General features: G+C 50.0%; 1 protein-coding gene across 5 annotated transcripts in view; it reads right to left on the bottom strand.

Annotated features, from left to right (window-relative positions):
* Window positions 1-204: 204 nt before the first annotated feature.
* The window catches only part of LOC142074906 (mothers against decapentaplegic homolog 7), a 28,970-nt gene continuing 9,437 nt past the window's right edge, over window positions 205-19,737 (bottom strand). For all 5 annotated transcript variants that reach the window (XM_075135875.1, XM_075135871.1, XM_075135874.1 and 2 more), the window contains one exon: window positions 205-2,104. In XM_075135875.1, coding sequence (XP_074991976.1) covers window positions 1,566-2,104 — 539 coding nt within the window. In that variant the 3' untranslated portion in view covers window positions 205-1,565. The remainder of the gene's footprint in view (window positions 2,105-19,737) is intronic.

Raw genomic sequence — 19,737 nt, 5'->3', positions numbered from 1 at the left:
CCAGAGCCACCTGCACCGCATCAGCCCAACGGAGCCCAAAGCTCAGGAGTGACCCTATCTGGGTGCCACCCACGCCGGAGCGGTCCCACCCGGGGCTGGGGTGGGTGCCCCCACCGCCGAGCCCATGCGGTACCCGCTTCGAGCAGCAACTCTCCTGCCTGCCTCATCCCCACCACTAAAAAAGCCACTCGGCACAGCCTGGGATCAAGTGTACGTTTTTATTTTTTAATGGAACATAAACTCCTTTAGAAAAAACATTCATCTGGATGATAACACCCATAGAAAAAAACACCAATCTCGTGTTCTTTTTTTTTTTTTTTTTAATTTGGCATTTGTTATTTGCATTTATATTAAAGCAAAGTGCATCTTTCTTATTTTTTCTCGTTTATACACATTGCACAATACATAAATAATGATGCTTATAAAACGTCTTTATATTTACAAGTAATAATATATTTATATATAACATAAAATACATTTTTTTTCTTTAATAAATCTCAGGGTTTTTTTAAGGAGTCCTTTTTTTTGTGTGTTTTATTTCCAAAGCACTACAATGCTAAAGTTCCAATGAGAATGCTCTCTTGTTCATTTAAACCTTTATATTTAGAAAAATAGCTTATGTTAAGGTCTAAACATGCTCATTGAGCTAAGAACAGTGTAAAAGTATCATACTCGTGTATGAATTCAAGAAGAAATGAAAGCACAACTGCATTTCCAGATAGGATGGTACCGGGATAACCTGATCTAAGCAGGTTACAACAGACCAACTATTTGTGAACCCTTTTTCTTTCGTTTTCCCATTTGTTTTTCATTTGTTTTGTTGGTTTTGTTTTGTTTTGTTTTGTTTTTTTTAGGCTTAGGCTTCTGTCGCTTCGCATCTCAGCTCAAATTATAAAGCACGGGCCATGCACGAGGTTTCTCCGCTGTCGTTTTCTCCCCTTGCATCAATCCATGACCGTAGGGGAAAAAAAAAAAAAAAAAAGCGGTGGAAGGATGAACACAGTGACAAGACGTGAACCCAGCAACAAGAAAAATAAAATAAAAAGGGTGGGTAAAGACCTGGTTGGGAAGGTTTTGCACCATCCTTCGGCGGCAACGTGGGGTTAGCACCGCTGGGGAAGGGGTCTCAGTGTCACCGTCACCGGGGATGGCTGGCGGCAAGGGGAAGGTGGTGCGTAAAAAATACAGGTATCTTGTTGTTTTATCCAAGAGAAGGAGCTGTAACATATAGCAAGTGGCTTCCGAATCCATCGATCACATAGGATAATCCTTTCAGAGGCGCGAAATAATTATCGTATGCGATCCACACCCCCCCCCCCCCCGCACCCTTCTCTCGCCCTTCTGAGTTATTGGTCATTCACACTTTTAAAAAATAGATATATTTATCAAAATACCCAAGGCAAAAAAATCTTTCCATAAGCTATTTCTCAAAATGGGGCGGGGGGGGGGGGGGGGGAAACAAACAAAACAAAACAAAAACAAAAAGTTTGCATGAAAAGCAAGCACTCAGAAGGAAATAATAGCAGCAAAGTAGTATAAATGTCATGAGTCCACTCTGTCTCGAGTCATCGGTTATTAAAAATAACCTCCAACCAGCACGGGCAACTGCTGATAAACTGTCTCGTGTAGCACTGGCCCCAGCCTTTCACAAAGCTGATCTGAACAGTAAATCCGGTCCATGGTTGCTGCATGAACTCATGGTCGTTGGGTCTCTGCAAGCTGTACGCCTTCTCGTAGTCAAAAGCCTTGATGGAAAAACCTGGAAACACTTTGTGAACCAGCAACGTCCTGGAGTCGGGGTTGTCCAGTGTGGCCGACTTGATGAAGATGGGGTAACTGCTGCGGTTGTACACCCACACGCCGTCCACTTCCTTGGTGAGCTGGATGCCATAGCCGATCTTGCTGCGGACCTTCTGCACCAGTTGGCTTTTGTTGTCCGAGTTGAGCTGTCCGAGGCAGAAACCATTCCCCTGAGGTAGATCATAGAAGATATCCAGGGAGGGCTCTTGGACAGAGTACAGCCGACCCACACGCGTCTTCTCTTCCCAGTATGCCACCACGCACCAGTGTGACCGATCCCCCGGCTCCTGAAGAACTTGGGAATCTACCAAACAGGAGAAAAAAAGAAAGAAAAAGGAGAAATTGAGCACCGGGCGGGTGTAATACGACCCAAAAGCGACGCAATGCTGGCAGGTCCTTGCCTGCCCATGTCTTCATGATGCTCTCCACGCGCACACCAACACCCACAGCCGTTTCCAAAAGCCATGTGTTAAAGCCACTATTAAGACCATTTAAGTGGACCCAGGTTTGGGGGATTCCTGTGCTGCTTCAGTGCCCGGCTCTGGTTGGAGTTATGGGTCCTAAATCACCAGGTCCACCTTCAGAAGTGGCTTGAGACCCACCAGCAGCACCCGCGGCGCAGCCATCCCTCACCCAAACCATCACTAGGACCACCTTCAGTACCAACAGGAGAGATGAGATGCTCCAGCCAGCTGCATCCAGCAAGACCAAACACCCTAAAACCCCTTATTTGCACCCACCAGACGACGGATCCACTTCCATAACTATCTACTGCGCACAGATGCTGAAAAAAACCGAGGTGCTGCTAAGAAAAGCACATTGAAGGTCACCCCATGGGACCGGAGGGGACAAGGACTCGCCTGCTCTAGCTCATGGGGTTTTTCCCTGCCCGTAGGCAGAACCTGGGTGATGGAGAGGATGGAGACGTCGGATGAAGCCCCGACCCGCGGGAAGCGCCATCAGACGGTGGCAGGGTGGGGACCAGAAATCTCGCGCTTGTTAACAAAAATGCCCTAAAAAACCTCCGAAAGCCCCAGAAATTCATTCCCGTAGCCCTTCTTTCGACTCCCTTGCCCGTAGCTACCCCGTGCGAGCAGCGAGGATACGACGTAGGAGAAAAAAGCAGGAGGGGGGGCTGAGAAACACGAAAAAGTCCCTTTTCCTGACGGAGGATCCCTACAGCCCAGCGCTGCTCAGCGGGTAATTCCTTCCAGCCTCGGTAGGCATGTTAAGACCTGGGAACTATTCATCTCTGTAACTGTATTTAAAGAAAAAAAAACCATATTTTAAAAAAACCCAAAAAATATCAAGCTGGGAATGCGAGTTAGTGAGCGCTATCAAAATAATCCCCTGCACCGTGGGAGCAGCTATGGGACCGGGGATGGTGGGTGACCCAGCACCCCAAAGCTCTCCCTGCATCCCCCCCAAAACCACCCCCCAGCACGAGGAACGGCAGCGGCATGCTGGCTGCCCCGTTTTCTCTATTTTTTTTTGTTATTAATAAGCCCCAGCGCAGTTTTTTCCTCCCGTCTCAGAGTTGTGCTCCAAGCCCTGCGCTGTGCTTTTAAAAAAAAAAAAAACAAAAAACCCCAAAAAGCCCAGCCACACACTTTTAATTTCCTCATTTCTATGCCAGCGAGGAAAATATTTCTGCAGTTGCTGGAGGCAGCTACTAAAAATGGGCCTGACTGCATAGGCCCCAAAATAGGGACCCTCGCTCCCGGGTGAAACGGGGGATGAGGGTTCTGGCGGGGGGCGGGGGGGTGGTCCCCGGGAAAGCATCCGTCAAAGGGTGCCCCGGTTTGTCCTTCCACCTCCCCTTTTCGGTGCCTCCCGAACTTTGTTGCGGATAACTTTATATCCTGCTGAAACCTGGCACCGCGCGAGGGACCGAGTCGGGACGGGGTGGGTGGCTTGGGTTACCTCTTAACCCAAATGGGGTGCCCCCCACCCCAGGGTGCACCCAGCGGGGCAAGAAACACCCCCAGGATGGCATTTCCCCCACCCACCCAGGAGATAGAGGAATTTTTTTGGGGGGGGATGTCCAGAAGATAGAGGAATTTTTTGGGGGGGGATGCCTGGGAGATAGAGGGATCTGGGGGGGGATGCTCCTGGATCCAGGGAAGGGATGCTCCTGGATCCGTCCCCATCTCGACCACCCATCGCCCCCCTCCGCCGCAGCCTCCCCGCGATGCTCAGAGCTCCTTGGGTTTTGTTTTACAGCAGTGGAGGGAATTTTGGAGCGAGAGTCATTGAACCCCGCTGGAATTCCTATAGGCTTTTATTTATTTGAACATAAAAGCATCCCTTTCAGGAGGAGGCGGGGGGGGGGGAGACTTTTTCACCTGATATTTGTGCTTGCATTAGTGAAGACCACTTAACAAGTAGCTCATTGCCGCTTACAAAGAGTTATTTAATTGCCAGAGCATTAAAAAAAAAAAAAAAACCCACTAAAAAAAAAAAAAAGAAAAAGAAAACTGCCTTGGCTATGAATGAACAGACCTTTATGGAGGGCTGGAACTTCATGAATGAATCCCACTAGGTTTTTCAATGACATGGGGTGACCAGACCTCAAGGACAAGTCTTAGGTAATCCGGGAGATTTTTTTTTTTTTTTTTTTAAGGAGCCAATGCCAGCACACAGTATAAATATGCCAGAGCCTCTTCCGTTTGCGGGATTCGGCTGTTGACTGGATGTCTAGTCAAAAAGCCATGAGAATATAAGGGTTGAGCTCGGATAAACAGGATCAGGCCTCCCTGCCAGCCGCCACCAAAGCCGCTTTTCACGGTTGTTGGGACCCCGGCGGAGCCTCCCCGCTCCCACCCACCTCCCTGATTCTGGCATCCGCCGGGAAAAGGGGTGGGAAAAGCCGGTGGCATCGCTCGGGCGGCGGAGGCAGGAGAGGAGGAAAAAATGACGCAGAGATGCTTCCTCCAGGGATGGAGATTTTTTTTTTCCCCGAAAGGTTTTTTTGGTGGCAATGACCATGCGCCTGAACAAATGAAGCAAATAGGTGGATTTTACCCCAAAATGCCCCGCCGGGTTCATCTGGACCCACCATCCAACTCCCGTCTCCGTCCCATCTCACGCAAAAACCCAGATGTGGGAAATTCGCAGCCACATCGCTCTCAACGTGTCCTCGTGTGCGACAGCCCAGAAATGGCTGAGAAACACATTGGGATTCTGGTTTTGAGTTAAAAGCATCGTTTTTACGAGCTCCTCGGAGCAAACACATCCCTTTCTAAATGCCTGGAAAACTCCCAGCAAACTGGGAGCGTTCCCATATTCCAGCAAACAATGATAATGTTTAATGCTATAAACATCCGCGCTATTATTTCGTTATTAAGCATCCCTCCGTTTGCTGCTGTCATTGGTTTATTATTATTTTCCATGGTTTGCGTTACGGCCTGCCTAGGGGCTCCGTCAGGCTCCCCCCCAGTGCATTGTGCAAGCTTATTGTGAAAAAAAGAAAAAAAAATACATAAATAACTGAAAATAAAGTGAGTCTGCCCTCAGGAATTGAGAGAATCAGTCGTATTGATCACTTATAGCTGGGTCTACGGAGAACGGCCATCCGAAGCAGAGCACATTTCTGCATGAAGGGGAGAAATTAAGGCAATAGTTTGATACCCCAAAGTCTTTGGGGTAACATTTTTTGGAATTTTGGTGTGGACGGCAACGCCCCCTTATTCAACATCACATTCCCATTGAAAAAAATTTTTTTTTTTTCCGTATTTTCCCGTATTTTTTACACCCTCCTGAAGGGCTGCCCTCACTTTTACCGGCACATCCCATGGAGAAGTAGTAGTGTCCTCCACAAAAGCATCCTCCCAGCGACTTCCCAGCACACCAACCAGCGTAAGAGGCTGTGAGGTTTCCCACCACCTGCCTTGACCCTCGTGACCATCAAGTCCTGCCCAAAATTCCTTAATAAAAAGCCACAGCCAGGATTTTTCTAGCTTCAGGTACGCACATGCTGCCCGTGGGCGCGGGGCATCATCCTGCTCCGGGAAGGGATGCTGCAGAAAACGCTACATCCATATAGAAATCCTGGAGGATGGGACACCGGAGCAATAACCTCAAAAAATTAAAAGCTGCTGAAACCAAGGAGGTCCAGATGAAGGTGGGTACGGGAGATTCACACCATGGAAACACCCAAATTCGTCAGTAACGGCCCCACGCCTGGTTCTCCCAAGCTGTGGCAGGAGGACTCGCATCTCACCTCTTGGAAGTGGCAGAAAATTTCCGGTGTGGCTTTTCTCCTCGACACATGAACACTTTTAGGATGATGAAACCATGTCATCTGTACTTTTTCTTTCTGAGCTCCGGGCTCAGCTTCCGGAATTTGGGAAGAAAAAGTTCTTTTTTCATTCAGGAAGAACTGAAACATTTCAGCAAAATTGAATTTAAAAAAAAAAATTAAAACAAAACCAACGCAGCTCCTGGCCGGCTTTCGGATCTCAGCCTTGTCCCGGTGCCAAGTTCATGAACGTAGAGGGGAGGTGGGCTGGGGATCTTTTGTTTTGCTTTGTTTTGTTTTGACATAGCTAAAGGTTTTCCTGTAATCAACCGACCTCTAAAGAAAACAGCAAGTTTAACACCCACTGAGCTATCTCACCCGCCGGGACTACTCCCATCGGATCAAGTCAAGAGCTATCTAAATTGTCACTGGGATCTGGGAAAATAACAACTCGTCGCTGAAAATGGGAATACAACTGCGTTCCTGATGAGGTTTTTAAATGCCTGTAATCGGATCTTTCCTCAATGGTATTAGGATTAGACGCAAATTACGTTATCCAGCTGTAGAAGTGTTTCAAACTACGTATTTATATTTTTTTATACATATATATTTATAGATTTTTTTTTTTTGACCCAAAGCATCTTCTCATGCTCTTCCTAAACTTCTCACCATCACAGCCTCTCCTCTCCCTCCTTCCTCTGTGATCCCTGGGGCTGGATTTCCCACCAAACATCAACCCTGACGCAATACTCGCCATGGCATCATCTACCCCGAACCGCTAACAAAAGCCTCCTCATTTTCATAGAATCACGGAACGGTTTGGGTTGGAAGGGACCTTTAAAGGTCATCTAGTCCAACCCCCTGCAAGGACCAGGGACACCTTCAACTAGATCAGGTCGCTCAGGTTTTGTGGTACCTTCACCTGGGCCACTTGCGGAGGTGACACTACACGCACAACCGATAACCCAACACGAATGGGTAAAGGCAACAGATAAATTAATGTAGATGTCCACCAAGAAATCATAGCGCCGAAAGCAGACTAGTCTTACGGACTTTTCCTAGAAGGACCGGGACCCAGACGTGAGCTTCTGGGGCAGACCTGGAGGGGTGGTGAGATCCCTGCCTGGCTTCCCAGGGGCAGCTTTCCGCTGGAAAACAAGTGATGTGGGCACCGCCGATGAGCAGATGAACCTATGGTCCTTCCTCCTTTATCCGTCAGCACACGCGGAGGGCATCTGTGCTTAAAAAAAACTATGGGCTGGACTGGTGTCAGCACAACGTGTCGTCTGGCCGGGGCCAAGGCTGAGACCAAGCTCAGCGCGTCTCGCGCCCGGTAATCTCTCTTGGCTGACCTTAAGCGGCATTTGCGAGCCCGGGACAGAGCCATGCCCCCCATCTTCTCCTGCTCGTCGAGATGGAAGAGATGGAGACACAAACCCCGGAGCTTTTTATGGGTTTTTGCACGCTCTTCTTGAGGGTCCTCAGGGCAGCTCGGGACACTCCAGTCGCAGTTTTGCCCCTCGTGTCACTGGCAAGTGCTGTTTTTGCAGGATCTCAGGAAAAACACAGCCCTGAACTCTTGCTCGAGAAGCGAACAGGCATTGCATCGAGGTGAGGAGAACACCGAGCGTGACGTGCAACTACACAGCTCATCAAAGCAAAGAAAAACGGGCACCAAAAAGGGAAATTTTACTTCCTTTCTAGTCTCTGGGGTAATTTACAGCCTACTTGGGTGGGGGAACAAACAAAAAAAAAACCAAGAAAAATCCTTCAAAGCCAGATTTCCAGGTATGCTTTGCGAAAGCAAAGGAAAAAAAAAAAAATCCAAATTAAAGGATATATCCTGCTGCAGAAAAGGGTCTTTGTGCCTTTAGCGGAGTTTGTGGGCAGCCTGGAGACACCACCCACGGCAATGTTTGCCCCAAACCTTTTATATCTCCCTGCACACAAGGGCTAGACAGCTTCAGCTTCCTCACACCCCCCCCCCCCCCAGCTTTTGATGGCTGGGATGATTTCTGAAAGGCTAATTTAGAGGATGGTCATGTGTTAAGCTCCTGTTGTTTGCAGAGAAAATAAACCCTTACCTACTGCAGGGATGCCACCGCCCGAGGTGGCCCATGGGGTCCCTCCACCACGCCAACACAAGAGCCCCCAAAGAGCCGGGAAAGTCGGTCACGTCAACACGTACTTAGGGAGCCCTTAATCTGTGGATTATTGACACGATAGACCATAACATCTCTTTAGGAGCCATTACAGCCCATTGTGTCACTAGGTACTTACGGAGTCCTTAATCCGCGGATTGACAGGCTAGACCATAAATTTGTGTCTATGTCTAATTAGGCAGCTCTTATTACTCAACATACACAGTAGTCATGCAGGCTAAAGAGCCTTAAGATTATTTCTCTAATTTATTAACAAGTTGTCCACCCAATCACTTAAATGGCTCCTTCCTCCTAGCAAAATAAGTCAACCTTGCATGAAAATAAATGCCCACCTGAGTTTCCCCCCAAGACTTCAGTCTGCTGAAGTTTTCTACGGGCTGGTATCCAGAAGCCGAGATGTTGCCAACAGATTTGACACCTTGCGAGTCTGACGGGGACACAGAGGATAAAATTTGGCAGAAGCCATCAGTGGAAGGAATCTGGGATTTCCCGATATTTGTAACAAGGGCTTTGGTTCAGACTCATGTTAGCAGCGACCTCCAAGCTTGGGAGTGCTCTGCTCGGTCCCCTGGTGACCCAACCAAGAACTTCTATATCACCTTCACCATGGCTGGGAAAGCCTCTTGTGAAATCAAGACAAAAAACGAGGTTGGGTTAGACGGTGGGTAGAGATGACTGATCCCTAAGGACATCCCCTAAGGTTCCCACCCCAACTTGGTGGTGCCTTGAGTCAACCTTCTCCCAACCTGGAACCCAGCCCTGACCTTTCAGGGTGAATTTGGGACACAAAAGCAAGAAAACAAGCTGAGAAAGGGTCCCTGCAAGCATGTTGTTGCAGACCTACAAAGCCTCAAGAGCGGGCACCAGTATGGCAAACGCCAAGGTTGGCCCAGGAGGGATGTCCAAGCTTGAAAAATACAGGGTGATCAAGCCCGTGTGAAGGAAGCCCGGCTCCCCCATGTCCCCTGCATCGAAGGACGGCAAAGACAGAACCAAAGTGAAACTGCTGAGTTCATGGAGTCCACCAAACCAGAAATTTGATTCATAAACATCCTATTAGTCACTGCTACTGTCTAATTACGGTGATTAATCAATTACCATGGCTAAAAACGACTCGAGAAGAGAACAACCTTTTTTTGTGCCCATTTTCTTTAAAAGCCAAGCAAGGCTGCAGCTACAAGGAGGAGGGGGAAAAAAAAAAAAATACAGGCAGGCACACACCAAAAATGCCTGTCTGCCTGTCTCCAGCGGTTAGCGAGGAGCCAGCTGACTCCAGTTTCCTCCGTACCAGGCTTCGGGCCTCATCAGCCATGCAAATTATAGAGTACCGTGCTGTCTGAAGGCCGAATTTCGACTCAGCTCAGAGAAAAGCCTTAGAGGAAGGGTGGGGATGAAGAAGCCAGCCAAATCCATTCATAATATTTACAGTAAATGGGCCTCTTTGCTGTTGTTTAGTATACAGTCAGTCTAATTATTTTTGAAGTTTTAATTTAAAGAACCTTCTTTATCTGCCTCTCCTTCTGCACCCCTCAAAGGTGTGGGAAAACTTTTCCCTTGTTTCAAAAAAGCAGTAGGACGGGAATCCCTTCCCCAAGCTCCAACCCGGCGGTCGGGTGGGACGAAGGGATGCTTCAAGAGGGGAGACCCTTCCAGAGGGGTGCTGCCAACACCCATGGGGTCTTTAAGACCCCCAGGCCACCTGGGTAAGCACGAGGGCATGCAGGTCCATGTGGAAAACCCCCAGAAATCCTATTTTTGCTGCAGGCGTCCCCGTTGCTGTTCTCCTGTGCCGGTGGGGATGTCCTGGGAGGACTTGCTGGCTCGGGAGGTGTTGCAGGATGCTCTGCAGCCCCGTGCACCCTCCAACCTCCTCCCCTGCCTTGACAGCAACCCGGAACAATCACATTTTAACGACAATCAGCCAAGGGGCTCCTCTGAAAAACAGAGGAAGCCCAAGCCAGCGTTCATGAGATGCTGCCATGCGACCACCGAGCGACTCGGGGTTGGTACCAGCCCCAGCTCCCGGAGGTGAGCAAACGCCTCCGTGCTTCGTCCCCAGCAGCTACCAAGACACACCTCTTCTCCACCCATACCCAACCCGGATCTCCACCAGAAACCTTCTGAGAAGGAGAAACCGGCACACAAAGAGCTCCTGACTTACGACGACGCAAATCAAGACCTAAAGATGAGCTTGCCAAAATCTCTCTCCCGGCTTGGGTTGTGCTGGAGGCTCCCGCGCCAGCATCCTGCCCATCACCTTTCCAACGCAGGGATAAATCACCGACGCAGATGTCGAAGCCACCAGAAGCCACCGGGCCACGTCAGCCCTGGGGTCACAGCCCCCCCTCAACACAGCCACCGAGCTCGGTTTTAGAGGATGAAGACCTCAAAACGCTTTTGCAATTAAAAATATTTTTTATGCAAGGGAGGGAGGTCGCCTGGTACCCGGCAATGCCCCGGGGAGGGCAGGGATACGGCCCCCAGGAAAGCCACGGCTCTCCACTGACAACATGTAGCTATGTGGGTTACACGTTAAAAACCTTGTAAAGACCTTAATAAAAACTGAAGCAGAGCAGTCTAGGATTTCCAAATGGATACCTAATACCCAGATGTGTGTTCGGTTCCCCCCCCCCCAACTGCATTCCACGCACACACACGGCATCGCTGCCGCTCTCAAAAAAAAAAAGCCTCTCCCCGCAGCACGCCGACCTAGAATTCTCCCCAAAGACTGAAAACAGACGTAAATATGTGTTTTCCTCCCGCCCTCAAAAAAAAAAAAAACAACCCGACGACCTCCCCCAGCTCCCTTTCCCAGAGCAGCATCCCTCGCAGGGATGTAAATCCATGGAAAAAGCAGGGTTGGAACAAAAGTCCTTTTCACGCCCGTCGTGCCCCGCTCCGTAACAATTATGAAAACTGTTTAGCTGGGCTGGCATTTGGAGCATTTACTGCATTCCTGCCAATAAATTCCAGTCCCGGATCCGATGGAAAAGACTTCCCCCCCCCCCCCCTTTCCCCTCCCCTCCCTTGCCTTCATTCCTCCTGGCTTTCTTTACAACCTAATACCCTGTCGACGCGGGGCCAGGGCCTACTTAGGGGGAAAAAAAAACACCCAGCGCCAGACTGGAGACAGCATGCAGACTGAAAAAGTTAATCATTACTTCTGTCTGCCTTCATAATCTAATCACGCCTATTCCTAAGAGCAGGCGGCGAAGCACGCTCGCGTACGGGCAGGGTCGCCGCCCAGGGATGGACGGACCGACGGACGGACAGCATCGGCCCCTACCCGGGTAGGGGGCAAGCAAGGGACGGACGGACGGACGGCGTTTGGATGGAGTTCGCAAGCCTGGCCACGCACACACCCCTCCCCTCGCCTCTCACTTTACTCTGGATTAATAACGCTTAGCAATTATAGAGAATATTACATTCATTAAGTAATTAACCCTCCCAGCGCTCCGGCGGAGTTGGCACCCCCCTTTCGCAGACGGAGGCCGGCAGAAGTTTGCCCCGGGCTATAAAACGGGGCAGGTCGGCAGCACCCGGATTAAAAAACAACCAAAAACCCAAAAAGTTCCTTGTGCTCATCCCACCCCCACTTTCGGTGCCAGCGGCAGAGCCGTGTCCCAGGCAGGGACCGCGCCACAGCCGGGGTGGCATCACCGACACCCAGCAGCAACCTCCCATGGACCAAAGCCCAGGAGATTTGGGGCATCATGAAGACCCAGAGCATCCTCCCAAGGAGCAAAGCCCAGGGGGTTTGGGGCATCACCAAGACCTAGAGCAACCTCCCATGGAGGCAAAGCCCAGGGGGTTTGGGCATCACCAAGACCCAGAGCATCCTCCCAAGGAGCAAAGCCCAGGGGGTTTGGGGCATCACCAAGACCTGGAGCATCCTCCCATGGAGGCAAAGCCCAGGGGGTTTGGGCATCACCAAGACCCAGAGCATCCTCCCATGGAGGCAAAGCCCAGGGGGTTTGGGGCATCACCAAGACCTAGAGCATCCTCCGGTGGGGGCAAACCCCAAGGGATTTGGGCATCATCAAGACCCAGAGCATCCTCCGGTGGGGGCAAAGCCCAGAGGGTTTGGGGCTTGGCCCCACCGCTCGGCAAACCCAGAATATAAATCCAGAAAATAACCTTGGTGCAGCATCTCAGGTGTGTCAAGGCTTCGTGCTCTTGACACCCGGGACACATTTTCCATGCTGGGCTGTGACAAAGAACAGGAAAACTACGGGCCTCCGCGTATGAAGATTTATGGGTTTGTTCCTTATAATGAGCTAAAAAGTCTCAGCCCGGCTTCCAAAGAAAATGAATTCATCAGTTCAAACGCAGTGATGTAACTTCAGGCTCCTTACTCCTTTTCCAAATAAAACTCCTGTTATTTGATTCCTGCTGGAAGGATGATTTTATGGAGTTATTTACTCCATCCGCTCTGCCCAGGAAGGTGCCGCCGGAGCCCAGCCGCGGGGTCACCGGCAGCCATCCCGCGTGGGCGAGCAGCACCCCATCTCCCTATTTGATTTCTCAACTATTTTGCTATTTTCCCTGCCTTTCCACTCAAAATCTCACCTTGCAGTCAACGTGCCAACAGACACCCAACCCCTCCAGCATTACTGTGCATCACCCGCTCAGCGGCGATGCCCGGCAATTTTTAGCATCTATAAATTCAACCCATCGGTTTCCATCACTGAAAAACACCGGATCCGGAGCCAACTTCAGCGGTTGTAAAAGCGAAGGATGTTTGAACTTTCACCACCTTCCCAACACCCCAGTTTCTCCGATGCAAAGCCAGCTCTTATTGATACAGAAACCACATCTATTCAACCTATATATGTATGGGTTTTTTTCCAACCTATGTATATTGGTTGAATATAGTCAGTATCTTCATTATATATTCATTATATTTTATATATTCCATATATCATATTGAATACATTCAACATATTCGCTACACATTCATTATATCTGATATATTCAATATAATGAATATATATCAATATATTGAATATATTCAACCTATATATACACTATATATAATTCAATATATAGACAGAATATATCCAATATATTGAATATATTCATATATTCATATATAATCATATATTGAATATGTTCAACCTACATATATATATAAAAACTATATAACTTCTACATATTCAACATACATATATATATAACCGCCCATAGACTCGCTTATTATGTACATATTTGCAATGATGCGCCAAAGGCTTAACAGCCTGAGTGGTTCTGAGTTATTTAATGGAGGAATCTGTTTTTCCACCTGCCCAGGTATTCAAGGAAAAGCCGGGAAAGCCCACAGGAGCCAGGACTTCACCAAAACCCAGCACCCACCGGGCCACCCACCGGGCATCTTACTTCATCCCCGAGGGAGGATGAGGAAGGACCGCAGAGCCGGGTACCCACCATCGCACACACAGAAGAGCATCACCGGGACCTCCCGCAACCACCCCACAGGGCATCTTACTTCCTCCCTGAGGGAGGATGAAGAAGGACCGCAGAGCCAGATACCCGCCATCACACATGAAGGAGCATCACTGGGACCTCCTGCAACCACCCCACCGGGCATCTTACTTCATCCTGATGCGAGGATGAGGAAGGACCACAGGACCTGCCATCGCACATGGAGAAGCATCACCGAGACCATCACCAGGATCTCCTGCAACCATCCCGTGGTGCTTCACCATTGCCGGCACAACCCAACCGGGGAGCTGAAGCCGGGATGTTTTTTACGCAGCGAGGTTAAAAGGGTAGAGAAGGGCTGAGCCAGCTCTTACAGGGTGGGTTTTTTTTTTTCCCCCCCCTTGCAAGTTAAAACCAAGATAATGACACTGGGTGGGGACCAATTTGAAGGGCTGAGCAGCCAAACCAAAATTAGTCTCCCGGCCAAGAGCTTCCTAGGCCTCACAGTTTGGGGAAGGAAGCTGAGAGAAGGCATGAAGGGAAGAAGAAAAAAAAAAAAAAAAAAAAAAGATTCCTCGGGAAGCTGGAGCGTCGCGCTCAAGCAAAGGTGACCCTGCTAGTCAAATATTTTTTGACGTAATAAAAATAAAATAAAAGTACCGGAGCAGCCTCCCTCGGAAAAGCGGGGCCCATGGAATGGGGGTTTTTTCTCCTTTTCTCTCCTTTTCTTTCTCCTCCTCCCCCGGCACTTTTCTTTCCTTTCACTAATAACTATGTTTTCTTGTGTTTTTTTTTTTTTTTCTTGGCTCTTTCCTCATAAAAAACTGATGTAATTTCCTGTCTTGTCCCAATGTTTCCTCTTAATTAACAGGGTGAAAGTTATCATCACGCGTTTAAATCGCTACCCGAAAGAGGGGAGGGGAAAAAAAAACAAGGGAAAAATAAAAAAGGAATAAAAAAGAAAGGGGAGAGAGGGGCTGTCTGTTACCAAACACCACGTCACATCCCCAAAAGCACAAAACCCCCTGGAAAAAGCTTTTTGGACCCGGCGGCTCGAACCCATCGGCAAAGACCCCCCCGAGGGTGGCTCCCACGGCGGGTCCCTGCACGGGGGATGCGAGCCCCCACCCCTCCCTGGATGGGGGTGGAAAATCCCTGCAATGCTTGCCCAGAAAAGCTCTTTTCTTGCATTAAAAAAGTAAACTAAAGAAGAGAAGAGAGAAGAAAAGGAAAGGAAAAAGGAAAGGAAAAAGGAAAGGAAAAAGGAAAGGAAAAAGGAAAGGAAAAAGGAAAGGAAAAAGGAAAGGAAAAAGGAAAGGAAAAAGGAAAGGAAAAAGGAAAGGAAAAAGGAAAGGAAAAAGGAAAGGAAAAAGGAAAGGAAAAAGGAAAGGAAAAAGGAAAGGAAAAAGGAAAGGAAAAAGGAAAGGAAAAAGGAAAGGAAAAAGGAAAGGAAAAAGGAAAGGAAAAAGGAAAGGAAAGAAATAAAAGAAAATAATAAAAGAAAATAATAATAAACCGCAGAGAAAGAGGCAGCCTGCAACACCCAAGATGTTGCTTTTATCAAAAGAAGAATAAAAAAAAAAAACCTAACCAAGGGGCTAATCCCAAGGCAGCGGGCGGAAATCCTGCGAGACGCCGAGCTCCTTCCCTTCCCCGACCTCAGCCCCGCGCAGGATCAGGCCGCGGGTGCCCTCCCGTTCCTCAACAGCAGCCGTGACGCAGCCGGTACCCCGGCGGCACCGGAGCCAAGGCGGCGGCCTCGGCACGCCAAACGGGGGGTGAAAACAAAGCGATTTAGGCAAAAAGCGAGGGTGGTTAGAACAGAGACCGTGCCTCAGCGGTTAATAATATCTCGGCGCTGAAAATAAACTGGAAAGGAAGCTCCTTTGTGACAGTAGGCAGGCGGCCAGGCTGCGGCGTGGGTCATTCAAGCCGGCCGGGGACGGCGGTGGGGCTGGCACCCACCCGCGCCCGGCCCCGGCCAGCACCCGCCGCCCAGCCCGTCACCCTCCGAAAGCACCCGGTTAGGGCTGGGGGGTGGGGGGCTCCATACACCTCTTTTTCCCCCCGCGCACCCTAAAATGGGGTGTACCCCGTTTTAACCCAGCATCGAGGTTTACGGTCTTGGCCGCCGCGGTTAGAAATAGGCACCCCCCCATGCCGGCGGCGGGGAAACGCATGTGGTTAATGTTACTGGTTCCTCTAGTGTAAGCGATACCCGCTGGCAGACAGCGGGGATGGAAACGATGCAGCCCGCATCCCTGCCAGCCCGGGGCTGCTCCTCTACGAGTGTTTTTGTCCCGTCGAGTTTTAAATGTCCCCAACGATCAAGTTGCCGACGCTCACCGGGACAGCTTTTGGGAGCAGAGCACCGTATGAATCCCTCCCCGGCACCCTAACTACCAAAAGTCACCTTTTTTCTCCTCGTTCCTCCCTAAAAAGTGCCAGGTTGCGGGCTAAAAGCCGAGTGGTCCCCACCATGAAGGACTCGCTGGTGGGACCCTTCTTCTGCGTTTTATTGTCGACTGCTCTCAAGGCACCGTTTGGTTGGGAAAATCCGGCAGCACTCAGAAAAATGAATTTAATGGAGCTGTACAGGGATGGATTGAAACACCCGGCATTTAATGGGGGGAGCACCTCTGCCATCGTGTTTTTTTTTAAAACCCATCCTAGAAGAGTACCTCGGAAAGGACCAGAAGGCCCTAGAGCACTTAAAAGTAATTATTAAATAGGTCCTATCTGCTTTTGGGGGGACTTTAATTAGCTAAGAGCCAGGAGCCGGGAGGAGGATACCCCCAGCATCCCCACGGCAGCACGGGGGCTATCCCGGCCGTGTCCCCGCTTGGCGAGATCCCCCTTAAAAAATACCCCCACGGGGCCGAAGGAGCCGGAGCGGGCGGCCAAGCCAAGAGCCCCGGGGTCGGTGCCAAGCGCCGGCTCCCTCCTCCCCGCCGGCCACGGTCAGATGATGTGCGAGGCGAGCCGGGAGGCTCCTAGTCTGGCAGGCAGCCTGTTTTGCTCCAGAGGCTCCAGTGCTGTCATCTTGGCGTTAACCCCTGATAACCTTGTCCTTTCCAGGAGGGGACGGTGGTTTTTAGGTAAGCAGAGAAGGGGTCGTGTCTCCAACGAGGCTGGGAAGGAAAGGGTGCAACGCCCCGCGGTGCTCAAAGCAAATAATAATAAAAAAAAAAATTATTAAAAAGGACGTACGCTCAAAAATAAACCGAGAATAAGTGACTTAAAAAAAAAAAAAAAAAAAAATTATTCCCAAGCAATTGTTTATCCCTGGGACAAATATACAATCCGAGTTCCACAGGAAGATGTCTCAATTTCAGATTATAATAGGATGCCAATTTGTAAATAAAGGCATTTCACAGGAGGTTATAAACTCTGTAGGAGAGGGAGGTGGAAGGAGGGGGGAATGGGAAAAGGCAGGCGGGACTCTGCCGGAGAAACGGCGCGGGATCCTGTTTACATGGCGGGGGGAGCCATGGGGAGTCGCTTCGAGGGGCGAATAGCTCCGGGTTTGGACAAGGTGCTTCTTCCCCGGCGAGCAGATACCAGCGGGGATCAGAGGCATAGTGAAACATTCCCGGCCTGCCCGCGATTTCGGAATGAAATGTCACTCAGCCAAGCGGTCCCTTAAATCAGATGAGGTCCCACCGCTGGGAGAGCCGGGGCAGGGAGCGACGCTGACGCTTCTGCAGCCTCCGGAGGTCTTTTCCCGTCTTTTCGGTGCAGAGGAGCCAGGAGGGAGAAACTGAGGCTGCGCTTGCTTCAGAAGAACCTTGCAGGTCTCCCAGCCTCAAGCCTTGCAGAGCCTTGGTCCAGCGCCCACCAGGCACCATCACTCACCATCCACCAGCTCCAGGAGACCCTGGAGGTGGTTCCAGAGTCAGGGCAAGTCAACAGAATTGGGCTGAAACCCGGGTAAACTCTTGCGTTTGGTATTTTACGAATAACCCCCATAAATAAAAAAGCAGCGGAGGTGGCGAGGACAGAAGCCAGCTCATCTTGCTTTCCTGCCGTGATGGGCTTCTTGGAGAGCTTCACTTTGCCAACAGATCCAGCACCATTCATCTGTCCTGCAGGAGAGCCACCTTCTCGCCCACCATGGGCACCACAAGCTTCCATCAGCCAAGAGCCACAAGCCCCATGCCACACATGGGTCAAGAGGGAGATGTCCAGGGCTGGGTGGAGAGCATCCCATGGAGACCCAGCACCAACACCATCACGCACCATCAGCTCACTTCTGCCCCCGCAGCAGAGCCCCTCCATGGGTCATATAGGAATTCAGCTCCCACCGATCAGATGCCACCGGACCATGGGCCGGCCACCTCCAGGCTCTCCAAGAATGGCTTTGCTTGTTTGAAAGTCAACACCAAACACATCTGCTGGGAACAAGTCAGCTCAAAATACAAGAAAAACACCCCCTGCCTCCTATTTACGGAAATTATTTTTATCTCCAATGGGGTATTTTTGCTTTCTTCTTTAACCATGTCGAGGATACGAAGGATTTGGACTGGTAATACCTGAGCACAACCATCTCAGTGGGAGACACCAGGAACGAGGAGTTCTGACCTACCCACAGAGTGACCACCGAATAAATAAAGATATAAGAAAATAAAGGCAAGAACATGGAAGCAAGAGCCAGCACCTCGGGGGAGCGAGGGGGGCATCATCTAGGGAAGAGACAGCAGAGGTGGGATGAGAAGAGGACACCAGCACGGTGTGAAGGACTACCCGATTTTGCATTCCTGGACCAGGAAGGAGAACAGAAAGCAGAGGGAGGGAAAGAGCGGCTCAGATCCGTTATCGCAAGCGGGAAATGCTCCCCATACATCTCTCCGGCCACGCCGCTCCCCCTCCCACATCCTCCAGCGCCTCTGGTATCCATCAATGAAACTGCCTTCAGCCTCCAGAAGGAGATTGCGACCCCGGCGGTGGCCGGACCTGAGACTCCTCCTCATCAAAGGATCCTCATGGAGAGCTGCAAGGGCACTCACTTCCATGCCCTTTTTAATGCTCCTCTTGCCATCATCCTCACAACCTCCCCTTGCAGTTTCCCTGCCAGAGTAGCTGTGAACCCCAGGCTGGTCCCATTCCCAAATTCTCAGTGCCAAGAGTGATCTGCCTCACTAAATCCGCCCTTCCAGCTTCCAGACCGTTAGGGCAGGTCTACTGACTTTGAACACCACTACTACACCAGCATCCACTGCCCATCACTGGTGGCCAAAGCCTACAGTGCTACAGGAACCCACCACCGCCATCCATCCGTGATGTCTTCTTCCTCAGCCTCCTGCTTCCAAATCTATCAAAATTAGGGTTTTCTTGCTTTTCTTAAAGCCATCCTTTCATCAAGGAACCGCAAATCCAGCCCTGGTCTGGAGGGGATGAGGGATGCTGGATTCTCCACCAAGCATCACCGATCCCCATCTGCCCAACCTTAGATAAGAACCAAGCCGAAGCGCTGCCCATGTACCCTGCCAATAACTCATTAAAGCCCTCTTCAAATACACCCTTCTGCTAACTAAAATATGCAAGGCGGGGGGGGGGTGGGTGTTAGAAAAAAGGAGAAAGCGAGCTTTGGAGGATTGCTGCAAAGTGCGTTTATTTTCCTTTCTCGACTGGGTCTCTCCAGTTGGGAATTTTCAGCGCTGCACTTCTGCGCGCGGAAGGGAGATGCCAGTAAATCAGAGCAAATTCAAAACAAATGCTCTTTCATGTGGAGGCATTCGGCTTTGTTTCAGGGCTTGGGTAGCTAACCGTATCCCTTCATGAGTCAACTCTCCTATCAGCTCCTCATTAAACTAAATGGCTACAATTACATTTGGGGAGGAAAAAAGAGCGGTTAATGATCGTAAAAGGTTCTATTTCCAGGCTTTGGAGGGGGGGAACCTTTGATAAGGAAGACAAAAAACAAATCCAATCCAATGAAATAATAAATATATAATAAAATAAGGAAAAAAAAAATGCATTTTCGGGAGGAAACATGCTTTCTTTTGGGGAGGAGGCTCTGTTAAGGAGTTGGGGCTCCCCTTCCCGCGGCCCTTCGGGAGGCACCGGGAACGAGCCGTGTTATTTCCTGCAGCCCAAGCCCCCACCTCCCGCCTT

The sequence above is a fragment of the Calonectris borealis genome, chromosome W, assembly GCF_964195595.1.
Source record: "Calonectris borealis chromosome W, bCalBor7.hap1.2, whole genome shotgun sequence".
NCBI classification, from domain to species: domain Eukaryota; kingdom Metazoa; phylum Chordata; class Aves; order Procellariiformes; family Procellariidae; genus Calonectris; species Calonectris borealis.
This window is presented reverse-complemented; position numbering and strand designations above follow the sequence as displayed.